This window comes from Topomyia yanbarensis, unplaced genomic scaffold (genome assembly GCF_030247195.1).
Source record: "Topomyia yanbarensis strain Yona2022 unplaced genomic scaffold, ASM3024719v1 HiC_scaffold_265, whole genome shotgun sequence".
NCBI classification, from domain to species: Eukaryota; Metazoa; Arthropoda; class Insecta; order Diptera; family Culicidae; genus Topomyia; species Topomyia yanbarensis.
In genome coordinates, this window is record NW_026683454.1 from 33,868 (window position 1) to 50,000 (window position 16,133).

At 35.7% G+C, this 16,133-nt stretch overlaps 1 protein-coding gene across 1 annotated transcript; it reads right to left on the reverse strand.

Moving 5' to 3' along the window:
* Positions 1-2,047: 2,047 nt before the first annotated feature.
* Positions 2,048-7,050, reverse strand: LOC131695064 (transmembrane protein 198-like). Its single transcript, XM_058983593.1, has 7 exons — positions 7,015-7,050; positions 5,529-5,631; positions 3,973-4,086; positions 3,767-3,915; positions 3,521-3,685; positions 3,195-3,467; positions 2,048-3,132 (listed from the first exon to the last, which is right to left on the reverse strand). Exons 1-7 carry the CDS (start codon positions 7,048-7,050, stop codon positions 2,944-2,946), a joined length of 1,029 nt encoding a protein of 342 aa, XP_058839576.1. The 3' UTR covers positions 2,048-2,943.
* Positions 7,051-16,133: the final 9,083 nt, after the last annotated feature.

The following is a 16,133-nucleotide window of genomic DNA, read 5'->3' on the forward strand; positions in this document are numbered from 1 at the left end:
ATTAAGCTGGGTAGTAGTGGTGGTTTTTCACATACCATACTTCAGCGACGGAATCGAGCGAAGCAAGCAAAGAGTAAGAAGGGCTCTCGTAAGTATGAACCGGTGTGAAATGCAGACGAACAAGGTAGGAAGATATTATTATCGCCAATATATTGATAGCATCAAAGGCTGGGGACCAGTGACACCCAGCGATGCCAACCTTCCAGTTTGGACTGGATTCCTCAAGTTTTTTTGCAACATCCAGTCAGGCGGACAATTGGGGGAATCTTCCAGTTTTTTTAAATTTGAGCCAGTTTTTCCAGTTTTTTTTTAATAAATATTCGTTTATTTGGTTTTTTTCTCACAAATTGTAACTTGATTCATAGAATTTTCAAGCGAGCGATGGGATGATGCCGGGTGCCCAGAATAAGATTTTAATCCATGTCGTCGCAGTATGTTTATCATTCTCCTTTGACTTCGGAAACCGAACGCCGCGCGTATTTAGCTTGCAAGACCGCAATTTATTTTGCTTTTTGGCGCGTCTATCATAAAATTTTTGAAATGTGAATTTGCCGATATATTCGGGTACGGAAACATAATAATATACGTCGATCAGTATTGTATCCGGTAAAAATCGTACATATATAGACGTTGTTTTCATTCACTCATGCGATTCACTCTAGAATGTCACAAATTGTTTATTCTTGATATTGCTTCTCGATCATTTCCCACTTTACTTAGTCTTTCGCCAATCACGCGTGATCGTACCGAATATCGAGTATAGATATAAGATTAACTCACAGTTTTAGCAATACTCCTACGGCCGGCTGTTTTGAGTTCAAATTGCTGTAGTTTAGGGAAACAAGTAATTACTCTCGATGGCCGGCTATCCAGAGTTTAAACACAAGAAAAACATAAATAAATGTCTTTTTGCTTTGAGCATTTGTATACTCAAAGACTAACCATCCCACCGCATAAAAACATTCATTTCGTGGTCGCATTGCCTGCTTGTGGCGAATCCTAGACCTATACCTGTCCTTCAATCCAACTCCGTAATACCTATGGAAGCGTCGCTGAGTCGGGGGCCTTCTCTAAGTAGGTATTACATCAACATTTCCTACCCTATCCTAAGTATCGGTGAAGATGGTCGTGGCCGGCAATAATGATTCTCATGCTATTGGTTTACTGAACTCAAAAGAGATAAAGTTCATTCCCGACCATTTATCTCACAAGCAAGATGAGTTGAACTACCTATAGGCAACATGATAATCGTTAGTATGCAATCTACGAATAGCACCGTGCTTCGCAACGCAACGCAACGCAAGAGAAACATGTTGACCAAAATATTGAGTTTTGTGATGCTCAAAAATTTAAACAAAAATTCATTGCAAAGAATCCAAAATCTTTTGATGAAAAAGGAACCGTTCAAGTACACGAGAATATAAATACAAACAATACAAGGCAATTCATTTACCAACTACGCTATGCCCGCCCCTACTACTGGAGGATCTCTATCCGACTGTTTTGCTTGATTTCATATCCAATTTTACGATTTCGGTTTTCGATCACTCAATTAATACTGAATGAAATTGCTCACAAATCAGTTTCTTCTCTAACCTAAACCTTTAAAATAGCTCACCTCACATTCCAGCAGATTTCGTACACCGGACTCTCAACATTGATAACACCGTCGAACTCAACTTTGTGCACGGGCACATTGACGCCGTAATCCTGTCGTAAGATATGACAAATGACTGCTTTAGACAGGGAACCACAACGCTGAGCTTATCTGAGCGAATTTTTGAGATGTCGGTTACGGCCGAATAATGTTGTCAGGGGCTGCGACATCTTCAGTTTATACTCGGTCTGATCGAAATCGATAGGTACCATATCAAACGCGGAGTCGTTGTCTTTGATGATAATTCTTGTTCAAAACCTATTTTAACATGAAAAAATTTCCAATGAGAAACCTAGAAATAAATACGTTGGACGATATTTATCTAGAGAATGAGAGTATTGTCTACTCAAAGTTTGTGATACTGGCTTCAAATAACCGCAACGAGTCAAATAATTCCAAAATATGCCTTATATATTTTGAGCTTTTCATAAACCTAGAACATCGATTTTAATTGTTTTATCTTTCTTGTTTGGAATATAATCCTACTTCCATCACTACTCGGAGTCCCACCATTTTACACAATATGGCTTATTGTGTTCCGTCTTGAATCATGAACTTTCCAAAACTAGCATGTCCTTCTTTTACGACTTGTCTATTTCAAATTACAAATTACAACTTTCAAAGTAACAATTTAGTTTATATGTTTCTTGTTTCTATTTTGTTTTATTTTTGTTCCTTAATTAAAAATAACATTTTTGAACTATGGCTTGACTCTGTGTTTGTAAATGCATCTTTTAGCAGTTGGTTTTAAGTTTTACTCCGAGAAAAAAAATCACATTTGTCACATTCCCACTGTATCCACCCCATGCTTTGGTAGCTCATTCTCTGGTAACTGCAATGCCCTTAGCTTTAGATGTAACCGAGGTTGATGATTAAAGTTTTACTTCAGATAGTCCGAAATAAGTGTAGCGTTTATATCTTAAGTATCTTTATGTAGCGTTGAATTTGATTCAGTTATTGAGTTAGTATTTGTATTTTCATTTTGATACAGTGTATGTTTAAAATCGTTCCTTTATATCCTTAAATGCTGTGCATTCAGAGCTGCAGTGCTTTTGTTCCAGCACTCAATATTTCCGTCCCTAGAACGTTACTGGATAATCTATCTCTCTTTTCGGCTGTTTTCCGTATAAAAACATCTTTATTTTTGTCCGATCTGTACAATCCTAAACCTTACTCCACATGTTTACCTATTTTAATAGGGTTCTCTAATCTTGGCTTCTGTACTAGTAACAAGTGCGCTCATGCTTCTGCTGATAGCCGTTGTTGTGCTTGTTGGGATAGTAGTGCTATTTGGCCGAATGTGAACGTTTCTCGTAACTCAAGTCCCGTTTGTCAATGTCGGAATCCGGCAGATTCGTCATGTGCGTCCGATCACTGCGAACCGTATTACGGTCGTTGGATCCCAATTTAGTGGATACTTCCGATGGAGGGCCGGAGTCCGGAGTTACGTGCTTCTGTAGGGCGGATACAAAGTTCTGCAACGGTAGTACTAGTTTTAAAAAAATCCGAAGTAGAAAAATATTACAAAACAACATACTTGTGAAATGATATCTCCTCGAGCGGTCCGAACTTGATATAGATAACGATACTTCCGCTGACGAGCTTCTTCCCGCGTTTCCCGAGTTCGCGAGCCCTGCCGGCCCTTGTAGTGACGTCGCCTTCGCTGCATCATCTGTCTTCGGTGATCGATTTTCCAAGCCGTGACGAAACTCTGTACAAGCACTCCTAGCACTGATGTAATAGGCCAGCAACAGAGAATGACTCCGCCCCAACAGGGTGGTGGAGTGGGATCAGGTTTTATGTTGGAAATCTACAGAAAAAATTTATCAGCGTGCATTTCCGACAAATAATATCTAGTCATACCCAGTCTAATGTGTTGAGTCCATGCATGAAAAAATCGATAGAACACAGGATCATTGCTGATCCCAGTATACTGGAAGCGATTATTGACATCAATTTTGGAGAGAATAGTGAGATGATTGCACAAATGATTGCTCCACCAACGACTGAAACGAACAACTCATTTTCCTGCGAATAAAGCAGAATATCTTCCTTTAAATAGTACTCAACTTGCAAAACTCACAGCATCTTCGCTTTGGTTACACTTACACCAAAGATGTAATGAGGTAATGTGGCAATACAGGCTGCAATGATCGCACCGGCTACCAACGCTCCGGCTGAGGCTCCGATCAGGGTGGACGAAATCGGATGCGTTGATCCCAGGATAGCACCTACCAAACCTGCTACGACTGCCAACGCTGCGGAAATATAAATCTAATTACAAGTCATTCGAGCAAACCGTTCCGCACACGTACCAGGAGCAGCCAGATTTCCGAACTCGGTTATGTTTCTAGTCTGTAGCAGGACGATGCACCCAGCGCCAGCCGCAAGCCCTGTGAGGAAACCAATTGCTCGTAGACATCGATAACCTAAAATAATAAATAGATGATTTTAATCCGATATGATTTTGATGGAACTGGTTTTAATTCACCTAACCAACTGTGCCTTTCTCAATCATGAACACTAGGTTTTCAGCATTGTAAAAATGCATATATTATATTTTTATTATACATGAGATGACATCTATGTATAAGAAAAGATATCAATATTCGCGTTCTAAAATTTTGTAAAAAAAGACCAAATCGAAATCTTGAACCATCAGAACCAGTAATCGGGGGTTCGATACTTAGTTTGGTGGTCTTGATCAGCTGGTGGAGAAGAAGGGTAATGTTTGCACCATGTGTAGGAAGGATACTACTAGTTCCGATTATATGCGAATTTCATATGTGACCGGACCATTCCGTCTATATTCTCGGATCCATATAACCGATCAATAGACAATATTTTAACAATCTGTGGGGATAAAAAACCATTCGTTAGAGACTAAATTTGTGAAAATCGGCCCAACCATACCCAAGAAACTGTTGTAGGTTTGTTCTGTTTGATAATGGCCATTTCTTCGGACACTTCCGGAACCAGCTGTGGTGGTCAATGTGGTCAACGTTGGCCGTCAATGACCTAAAATTACAAATGCAATTTTTTGGCACTCATTTTAGCAAAACCTTTGCATTCATCGCGGTATCGGTTTGAATAGAAATTTTCTATGTGACCACACGCCACAACTCGTAGCTGCGGAACCGCAAGTCCATTCGGATTGAAATTTAATAGCAATTTGCGGGGTTGCAACACCTTTCATTTGAGATTAAGTTTAGTCAAATCACCGATAAACCGATGTAACTGTTATTCTAAATTTGGATACTTTCACCGGGGCTTCCAGAACCGTCGATGGTGGCCAATGTGACCATAGAGATTTGGAATGACTGTTAGTGACCTAGAACTACAAATCCAGTTGTGGTCATATTTTTGAAAAATGTTCACCTTTATACATTCATTGCAGTATACGATGAAATCGGGATTTGCTGCGTGATCGTAACCAAATGTTTTTGTGTACAGGTGCACAATACCATACATATAGTTTGGAATTTTAATACATTATGATAGATTCTGGAAACTTAAAAAAAATTTCAGTAAAAATAGATGGATGCGATTTTAATAATTGCCTTCGTTTCCAAATACTTATTACGTGGCGAAAACATCCACTTTCAATTATGATGTAACCAGAAATCTCCTGAAAGGTCCCGACGCGCATTTTTATAAACAAAAGAAATAATATACATCATTTGCATTGATCGTTGTGGGATTGATATGCGTAGAATTTTCCGGTTTGAATCTGATTTCTCGGAATAACAGTCCCACTTAACAGTTTTAGCATAAACCAACGTTCATCGAATTTTTCTAACGGAAACTAGACTGTTTGCAATAGAAACGTTAACTCTGAACGCAATTGCAGACATTTTATATCTTCAATTACGTTCTTCGCAGTTGTCGGTTTTGGAACAATTATCATTGGGCGTGGAACGGCAGCGCGATAACACCGGGATTTGTTGCGTGATCGTACTCGTCACCACGTAATTCTGCAAAGCGGAAGTCGAATTTATTAGAAATTCAATAGCAGCCGATGGGAACGTCGTATTTTTTATTTAAGAATAAGTTTTAGCCATCCCTCACATATACACATAGACGCACATACACACATACACACACACAGAGACATTTGCCATACTCGACGAACTGAATCGAATAGTATACAGTGTGTCCCACATTTATACGTTCACCCTAATTTTTCAGAATAACTTTTTTTTCTAATCAAACAAACTGCACCGAATTTTTAGCGTTTGATTTGAAGCATAATCAATGATATTCCTCGAAATTTAGAATCCCTGGTGCGTTTTTTCGTTTAAGTTTAAGCGAAAAAGTGGTGTCCCATATTTATACGTTCACCTTACTTTTTTGACAACTTTTTTCTAATTTTTTTAAAGCTTAATCAACGATGTTTCTAGAAGTTTGGAAACTCTGGTGCGTCTTGTTCGTTTGTTATGGAAATTTAGGTGAAAAATGTGTTCCACATTTATCCGTTCACCTTATTTTCTGAGAATAACCTTTTTTTATTCAAACATACTGTACCAAATTTTCTCAGCTTATTTTAAAACCCAATCAAAAATATTTCTTAAAATTTGGCAACCTTGGTGGGTTTTATTTGTTTGTTATGACAGTTTTACCCTCTGCTGGCCAACCCCGCCTTTTGCGGGTTACGGGAAAATCGCTATAGAATATTCAATGCACGATGGTATGTTGTCACCACTACGAAAACCTCTTCACAACATTCCCATTAAGGGGGTCTTCTACTCGCGAGGCCTAAAATAGAGCGCTTTTTTGGAAATAAAATGCAAAGCATCTTCTCAATGGATTTAGAAACTTTTTTTTATTTTAAAGATACATGTTTTGACCTTCCAATTTTACTTTTGAAGACGAAAAGAAAAATCGCTCGCGACCTTGAAACTTCATTGGTGACATTGATGTTGAAACTGTATGGGTCCCGCTTAAGTAAAGTTGTGGCAAAATGGGAAATATGTAATCAGAAAACTCATATTTTTTATAATCATGGTTACGTTGGCTATGTTTAGACGAGAGGGATTTCTTTTATTTTATACTTTGTAAAAGTTATGTTACGATTTGTGAAAATTTTCAATATTTGCGTTATTTTTTGGCCTATTAGGGACCATAAAAATGGAACAAATTGACATTTTGCAAATCCCTCTCGACCAAACATAGCGGTATGTTTTCTGAACAATTGGAGAAAAAATTATTGAAATCGGACCAGTCATTCTATGAAAAGTCTTACTTGAGCACTTAAAAACACTACTTTCAGGAAAACGCGTTCAAAGATAAAGTACGGTGTATAACTCGATTGTAATACCTAACTAGTTAATCTGCTATACCGGGGTCGTAGAGCTCACCTTCCTCATCACGAAAATGTTCATGGTTGTCCACATTTTGCTCCCTCTATTGAATTTGGGCCTGTTTTGCCGCGACACCCACTTTGCGTTCAAAACGAGTTATACGTTATACTGTCGAATCGAGTAGCACATATTTCAGCTTCACTCCCCAAGATAATTCCCATTACTTCCATAGCTTGTAAGATCGATGAAAAACCTTTGTTGAAGATACTGACTGCCAAATAATTCACAACATTGACCACCTGCCTGCCAGAATTTCTGCATGTATTTTGGCGCTAAGGAACAAATTCCACTATTCAGAGACTCATTGATGTTTTGAGTGTAAGCTCCTAAGCATCTTTCTAATAAATCATGAGATGATAGACTTTCGTAGATCCTCATTGTTATGTACTGTTAGAGACTGTTATACATCTGGAAACAGCTAAAGATAAAACTAATAATAGGTTTTTGGCAACACTGTTGCGAGCAAAGAAAAACGAATAAAAAGTTCTGTCTAGGCGATCTCGCCTCACGGTGTCTTTTTTTAACAACTTTATGCAAAAAATTCAGCATCTCTGAAACTTCAGGATATGAAAGAATGGGCTTTCCCCTTTCATTTGAAACCAACATTAAAATAATCCGTCGGGGGGTCTAGAGCAACTTTTTCTTGAATTTTTTTTTCGTGAAAACATAGATTTAACAATAGAACTAGTTCATATTTCTGTCCCCAGATGGTGCTTTAGAGATTCGGACAACACTAAAAGTGAGAATCTGATAGATATTTTAATTGTCTACAACTTTGTTAACAACTAAAAACCAATTTGAAATTATCCGGAAAAGTTGTTTAATATTTTAACGAAGTCTAAGTCTAAGTTAGTTTCACAAAATTAATTTAATGCAATAAATAAAGTGGTTTGTAAGTCAATTTACACGCACTTTTTTTCATTTGCAAAATACCTGTGTATAGTTGAACAGTGCATTCAGCGGAATTTGAGAGCTTGGAAAGTCTCATCTTTTAGCTGAAAATTATAATTCCAGATTCCACCTGATATAGGGCACCATTAATATTTTTGGGATGAAAAGTCTCAAATATGTGTTGACCAAACTAGTATGATATTAATATTCTTTTCCAAGATGGTGAGTGATTCCTCCCGCAAAAACAGCTTTTTCAATTATGTATGCCTTCTTTTTCATTTTTTCGATTGTTCTCGGGGATGACTGATAACTATTCTTGCATGAACCTCCTACTTTGCTAGCATCTTCGTATAAAATTCACTTGTCCTGAACTTCAACATTTATATTTGAACAAACTCAATAAAACTGTTAACACCATTGCAATATTTCGCGAATTTCATTGCAATGCTTGGTTAAAAACGCTGATTATCTTTTTCAAAATTAACTGAATGTGACAAACAGTGAACAAAAAACTTTGAGTTTTTGGATAAAGATATTTTTTTTGTATATATTCGTGGATTTGTATGTATATAAGGTTTTTCTTGTACTCAAATCATATTTTGTTTTCAAAAGTAATACATTTCGCATAATCTATGATCAATTTATTAACGATATCTCGTATAATCGATAGGAAATGGCCGTAAAATCCAACTGCCACAATATACTTTGCGGAAAAAATTTGAATAAATCGTTTCACGCTAACCACTAATTTGGACAGATACTTCTGTGGTTTGCGTTAAATTATAAACTGTGTGAATTATAATAGCTGACTTAAACGATCATAACCTAAATTATGCGACGTATGGTGTCCTTTCTAAAACATAAGTGTAAGCGAACCCTTGTAACCAAGCAATACCTTCCGATGAATGGTAGTTCCTTCGAGCCTATCGGGAAAGATTTCAAACTTGAACCAAATGCACAAATAGTTTTCTGTCTCTGTCAAACATTCTAATTTTCAGAAGGTCAATAGGAATTGTCAACGAAGAAGTTGTAATGAATCCCGTCAGATATTTTCATGTCACTAAACCCAATTATTTTTTTGGTAGTGAAATAAGTGCGAGAAAATACATTTCCAAACCACTAGGCCTCGTGTGAAACTATCTTAGATATAACTTCGTTAAAATCTTAAACAACTTTCCCGGGTGATTTCAGATCAATTTTTAGTTGTCAACAAACTTGTAGACAATTAAATTTTCTATCAAATTCTCACATTTAGTGTTTTTCAAATGTCTAAAGCACCATCTAGGGACAGAAATATGAACTAGCTCGAGTAGTAAAACCAATATTGTTACGAAAAAAATTGAAAAAAGGTTGCTCTGGACCCCCCGACGGATCATTTTGATCTTAGTTTCAAATGAAAGGGGACAGTCCATTATTTCATATTCCGAAGTTTCAGAGATGCTGATTTTTTTGCATAAAGTTGTTCTAATAAATACACCGTGGGGTATCATACTCAGTACACACGCCAAAAAGAGCGGAAGAGAAAAGGAAGGCAATAAAAAGACCAAAATTTGAAATTTCGGAACCAATAATTCATCACGAAATCAGATGTGATGGCAATGTAGTAAATATTGAGGCAGAAAAGTCAGAGGCGATGTCCTCAAGATAACAGGATATATCACATATGAATATCCAAACTAGGAAACGCAACGAAGCAATCGCCAGAAATGAAATGCAGAATAAGGCAAATAAAAGAGCAATATCGGATACCGAAAACGCGGGTGAGGAACCGATTTATATGGAACCAAAGTACACGGGTCAAACTGAAGATAAGGAAACCCGAAACGAAATAAAATTAGAAGAGATAGCACAAGCTGCTATGGATAATAACGACGTCCACAGTGGGGGACGTCAATGGGGGTCACGTATTTTCTAATTCTGATCGTGTAAGTATAGTATAGCTACGATTTGAAACTCTGGAGTTGACAAGACCAGAGTATCGAAATGGGAACACATGAATGAATGAGCAAGAGGAAGTCGGACCCCTAGAATGACATGGGTGAATGATACACAAGGAAACCGACGACAGTATGTATGATAGATGAATGAAGGATGAACGAGTGTTGAAACATCAGATAGGACGTAAAGAGTTGACAAACGAGACCGAACCGAGTAAGGGCGAAACGGGGGAGGAACAGAAATACAAGACAAATACAAAGGGAAGAATCAGATGAGACCAATGTTTTTACTAAACATTAAATTAAAAAAAAACTCGCGTTAGCCGGCCGTCAATAAAAACGAAAATGTCGGCAAACCCTCCTCTAACCCGGGATGACATAAAGGAGCAACCTAAAAGGAAACAAGAATGTAATACAAAAAAGAAAGATAAATAGATACTCACCTCAACCAACCCCACTCCACTCACGGAAGGAGAAGTTCGGATATAAAAGGGGAAGAGAATACAAAAAAGACTAAAAAAATGCTTGAAACAGTTATATATTAAAATAACGAGTAAGTAATTAGTAATTATAAGTAATTATATAAACTACTAACTAAGTACGGCTACGGCTGGAATAAAAAAAAGAAAAGAAAAGAAAGAAAAACAAAAACGTTATGGGTCTTGAGGGAAGCCGACACATCAGGAATACCAGGCGGACCGGAGTATCGCCCTAACACGACTCGTCGGGTAAGGCGAGGTGTCTGCGACGTCCGCAATAAAAGCAGATCGCGGGCTCCACAGAAAATGACGAACGATCCGAAGGAGGGACACTCGGTCATCTACCCGGAAGGATACACCGAGTGGCTCATCTGGTGTGGACGCCAGCCAGGCCCAGAGTTCGCGCACCAGAGACCGGTAGCCAGTCCACAAGTGGCGATATTGAAATAGTAGCCAGATAAACCCGGCCTCGCAGTATATGCGCGGCAGCGGGCTCCGCGGCGAAATGTATGCATACAGCCATACCACATCATACTCGCAATAAAAGGAGTGTCCACACACCTTGCAAATGGCATGCACAGCTGGCGGCTCGAAGAAGGGAAATACACCTGACTCCTCTGAAAAAAAACACCAAACGTCGCGAAAATCTTAAATTAATAATACGTCGCGAATCAAAATTTAGCATCATTCACGCATTAGATAATAAACTTTGAACTATGACTATGTATTCAACTATATATATTCACTTGTTGCACCCCTATCTTTAAATATTTATTTCACAATTGACGAATTTCGCTCCAAATCGTATTCAGAGTTGGCAGCACCCTCTCAGATTTTAATGAAACTTTCTGTACATGAAGACTTTGTCACAAAAAGACACTTTGCATACTTTGTTTTCCAAAAATGATCTAGACTGTCTTTTGAAAAGGGTCAAACTTTTTTTACCAATTTTTTTTTTCAAATAGCTACAGTCAAAAAATGACAAATCCTACAAAAAATATTGTAGGAGTGGTTTTCACAAAATTAGTCAAATTGACTCCTACACTGGAAAAATCGATTTTAAAAATTTAAAGTCGAATTACAAAAAACCCTATTTTTGATTTGGATGAAATTTTGTTCCAAGATAGATAATTATATTCCGTACCTACCGTCAAGTTGGGCACTTTCAAGGAAAAAAAGTTATTTGAAAAAAACTTTTCCTTGTCTAAACTGAATTTTTTTCTTCAGTGTACTTCTATAGAAAACTAAACCAATGAAAGTCATAATCATCTAAGAATCCAATAAAACTCAGTTTGTGAGAAGATATTGTCTAATTTAGCAACTAAGCATATTTTTATTAAGAGGTTAATACTTTTTCATTTTTCATAAAATAGAAATTTTTTATTACTTTATCTGAAAGTACAAGTGAGAATGTTTTTCCAATTTTTTATAGAGATCCGAGAAATAGATCGAAAGTTACAGCGTTTCCAATCGCGCTTCGTCTACCAAAAGCAGCAGTAATTTGATATTTTAAACTCGATTATCTCGAAATGTCGTCTTACTAAAATGGTTTTTCCGTGATTACGATTGCCGAAAAACTACTCAATCAATTTTCTTAAATTTTTTTTTCAATTGATCGCAATTAAGTGTTCTCGTACTTTAACGATTCCTTTTTTATTCATAAATTTTTGCTTCATGGATAAGATTTTTTTTAATACAGCGATATTTACTAAAAACGTTTTCGAATGCAGGAAAAAATATTGTATATTCAACTAATCGTTAAAGTACGAGGAATACTCATATACTAATGGAATTTTTTGAATTTTGGGATTTTAGATGATCTATTGGTCTTTAATCGTGATCACCGCAAACCTCCTAAATAAAAAATGGTTTCGGGGAAAAAGCCATAACTCCGCCAATTATCAATTTATTTTTATAAACTTGTGCTTGTTTATTTCACTGAAAAATGTACTATCAAAATATTATAAGTTTGATGTAATGAAATCATTGCTTTATTCCTTTACTTAAATTCAAACTTTCTTGACATCTCTTTAATTTGAATTTTACATAATTATTTAATTGTTTTATATATAACATTTGTCTTAATTTTTATATATAACATTTGTCTGTCATGCATGCTATTTTGTATTATTTCTATGAAAAGAAAATATTTTTGATAAATCTTCTGAATTAGAATACCTTTTCGTCTCTATTTTGCCACCAGGAATAGGCACAAAACTGAGGATGTTTTTAGCGTCAGATATTGTTTTGGCGTTATTATACAGCACTTCGAGTTCTTCTGACATTTTGTTGTACTGTTCAGTGAATATGTAGCAGAAAATTAATTTTATGACATTTTTATCAGTTTGTTCAACTGCCCAGTTATATATAAATTTTTAAGATCGATTTTTTTCAGTGTATGAGTCAATGAAGAATTTTTTCAATATTTTTATTCCAAAATTTGACTAATTTTGTGAAAATCACTCCTACAACATTTTTTTGTAGGTCTTGTCATTTGTAGACTAGAGCCATTTGAAAAAAAAATGGTAAAAAAAAGCTTGGCCCTTTTCAAAAGACAGGCTAGACCATTTTTGGAAAAAACAAAGTATGCATAGTGGCTTTTTGTGACAAAGTTTTCATGTACAGAAAGCTTCATTAAAATCTGAGAGGGTGCTGCCAACATTTGTTCGAGTTGGCGCGAAATTCGTCAATCACGGAAAACCCATTTTTAGTAAAACAACATTTCGAGATAATCGAGTTTAAAATATCAAATTACTACTGCTCTTGGTAGACGAAGCGCGCTTGGAAGCGCTGTAACTTTCGATCTATTTCTCGGATCTCTATAAAAATTTGGAAAAACATTATCAATGATAAAGATAATAAAGTAATCAGATAAAGTAATAAAAAAAAAGTTTCGGTTTCATGAAAAATGAAAGAGTATTAACCCCTTAATAAAAATATGCTTAGTTGCTAAATTAGACAATATCTTCAATATCACAAACTGAGTTTTATTGAATTCTGAGATGATTATGACTTTCATTGGTTTAGTTTTCTATAGAAATACACTGAAGAAAAAAAATCAGTTTTGACAAGGAAAAGTTTTTTTCAAATAACTTTTTTTCCTTAAATGTGCCCAACTTGAATTTTTGACGGTAGGTAGAGAACATAATTTCATCCAAATCAAAAAACGTTTTTTTTTTGTAAATCGACTTTAAATTTTTAAAATCAATTTTTTTCAGTGTAGGAGTCAATGAAGAATTTTTTCAATATTTTTATTCGAAAATTTGACTTATTTTGTGAAAACCACTCCTATAACATTTTTTGTAGGATTTGTCATTTTTAGACTATAGCTATTTGAAAAAAAAAAATGGTAAAAAAAGTTTGGCCCTTTTCAAAAGACAGTCTAGATCATTTTTGGAAAAACAACACTGATAATATAAATTCGTAAATATAATGAAATTGATTGTGCAATGCACGAATTCATTCGCCGTTTTCTGCAACGAAGTATTTTCGTGCGTTGTAAATAGTAGGTTTCGTTAATTTCATGAACAAGAATAGCCGCTTGCTGAACGAAAGCTTTCGTAAAATTTACACATTTAATGTACACTGCACGAATGTTATCGTTGATAACGACATTATTTTTCGTGCATGAAACGAAAGGTTTTGCTTATTTTATTAAACGTTTGTGTATATTAAGAACGATTTCGTAGGTCGCATGAATTCATTTCGTTAATATTAGAAAAGTTTGCGTATGTATTAACCCCTTGTTTTCAGTCGATCTTTTGGGATCGATGTTTTACAACATCGATTTTTTTTAAATTTAAAAATATCGATGTGGCCAAGTCGATTTTATTGTGGTACGAAGAAATGGCCGCTTGATGAACGAAAGTTTTCGTAAATTTTACTTATTTGGTTTACATTTCACGAATGTTATCGTTGACAGCGACATTATTTTTTGTGAATGAAACGAAATGTTTCGTTTATTTTAATAAACGTTTATGTATATTACGAACGATTTCATTTTTCACATGAATTTATTTCGTTCATCTTAGGAAAGTTTTCGTATTAATTAGCATCTTATTTTTTCAATCGATAAGGTAAGATCGATGTTTAACAGCAACGATTTTTTAATTAACCAAAAGGATCGATCTGGCAAAATCGATTTTATTTCAACCTACTCACCTCTATTGGGGACTAGAAAGATTGTGGTGTGAAGTAATGGCTGCTTGATGAACAAAAGTTTTCGCAAATTTTACATATTTAGTGTACATTGCAGGAATGTTATAGATGATAACGACATTATTTTTCGTGGATGAAACGAAATGATTCGTTTATTTCCACAAATTTTTATGTATATGATGAACGATTTCGTTGGTCGCACGAATTTATTTCGTTTATCTTAGAAATGTTTTCGTATTTATTAGCCTCTTATTGTTTCAGTCGATCTTTTAGGATCGATGTTTCATAACATCGATTTTTTTTTAAAGAATCGATGTGGCCAAATAGATTTTATTGTGGTACGAAGAAATGGCCGCTTGATGAACGACAGTTTTCGTAAATTTTACTTATTAGGCTTACATTTCACAAACGTAATCGTTAATAACGACATTATTTTTCGTGAATGAAACGAAATGTTTCGTTTATTTTAATAAACGTTTATGTATAATGCAAACGATTTCGTTGGTCGCATTCGATCTTTTAGGATCGATGTTTGACAGCATTCGATTCTATTTCAACCTGCTCATCATTATTGAGGACTAGAAAGATTATGGTGTGAATGGCCGCTTAATGAACGAAAGCTTTCGTAAATTCTACTTATTTAGTGTACATTGCACGAATGTCGTCGTTGAAAACCGACATTATTTTTCGTGAATGAAACGAAATGTTTTGCTTATTTTAGTAAACGTTTGTGTATATTACGAACAATCTCGTTGCTCGCCCGAATTCATTTCGTTCATCTAAGAGAATTTTTCGTATTTAATAGCATATGATTTTGACATTAATCCTGCAGAGAAAAACTCAAACTTTTTCATACAAAACCAACGAGCAGTTCGCGATGGCTCAACTGAATCCGTACTGCTCCAGATTCTGGATCAACAGGAAGCGGAAGAGGTTCAGAAAATCTTCCCGAAACCGGCGGATACGGATACGGCTATACTAAATAGTCAGACCGAGACCGTCGTGATGATCGACAATTATCTGACGTATAGCAACAATGACTCCATATTCTACCTCTATTGAAGCTCTTTCGACGTTCACGGTTTGACGAATGGTGCTCGTAAATATAATAAAGATATTCGTATATAGCAGCGAACAATTCGTTTGCCGGATGAAGTTGTTTCGTAATAAGCCAACGAAAGTCGTTTCGTGGTTTTCACAAAAAACTCGTAATAAAAAATAAAAGCGTTTCAATAGAACTACGAACGATTCATTATATGTACGAAAATTTTGAATACTTCACGAAAATTTTCTGTACGAAGCTAATTCTAAGCGATTTACGAATATATCCTTTCAGTGAAAGTATGCATAGTGGCTTTTTGTGACAAATTCTTCATGTACATAAAGTTTCATTAAAATCTGAGAGGGTGCTGCCAACATTTGTTCGAGTTGGCGCGAAATTCGTCAATTGATGATTGGGATCAGTTGTGGCGCATCATCCATCGATTATCTATTTCTATTACATCTAATCTGGCTATCGGTACTCATCAGTTCAAATAGATTCACTCATATCAGGATAAGTCTTCTCTCAAAAACAATTCTGATGGTTCACAAAACTTTCGGAACGAATTTATTTCACCTGTTATAAGTCTCCTACACAACTTAACATTAA

What these genes read in the sequence shown, in the direction of transcription:
- LOC131695064 (XM_058983593.1), bottom strand. Translation starts at nt 7,050, where the DNA reads ATGTGGACAACCATGAACATTTTCGTGATGAGGAAG. An exon ending in ACATTTTCGTGATGAGGAAG is followed by an intron (nt 5,632 to 7,014) that starts GTGAGCTCTACG and finishes TCCGCTTTGCAG; the next exon opens with AATTACGTGGTGACGAGTAC. An exon ending in AACCGACAACTGCGAAGAAC is followed by an intron (nt 4,087 to 5,528) that starts GTAATTGAAGAT and finishes TTATTATTTTAG; the next exon opens with GTTATCGATGTCTACGAGCA.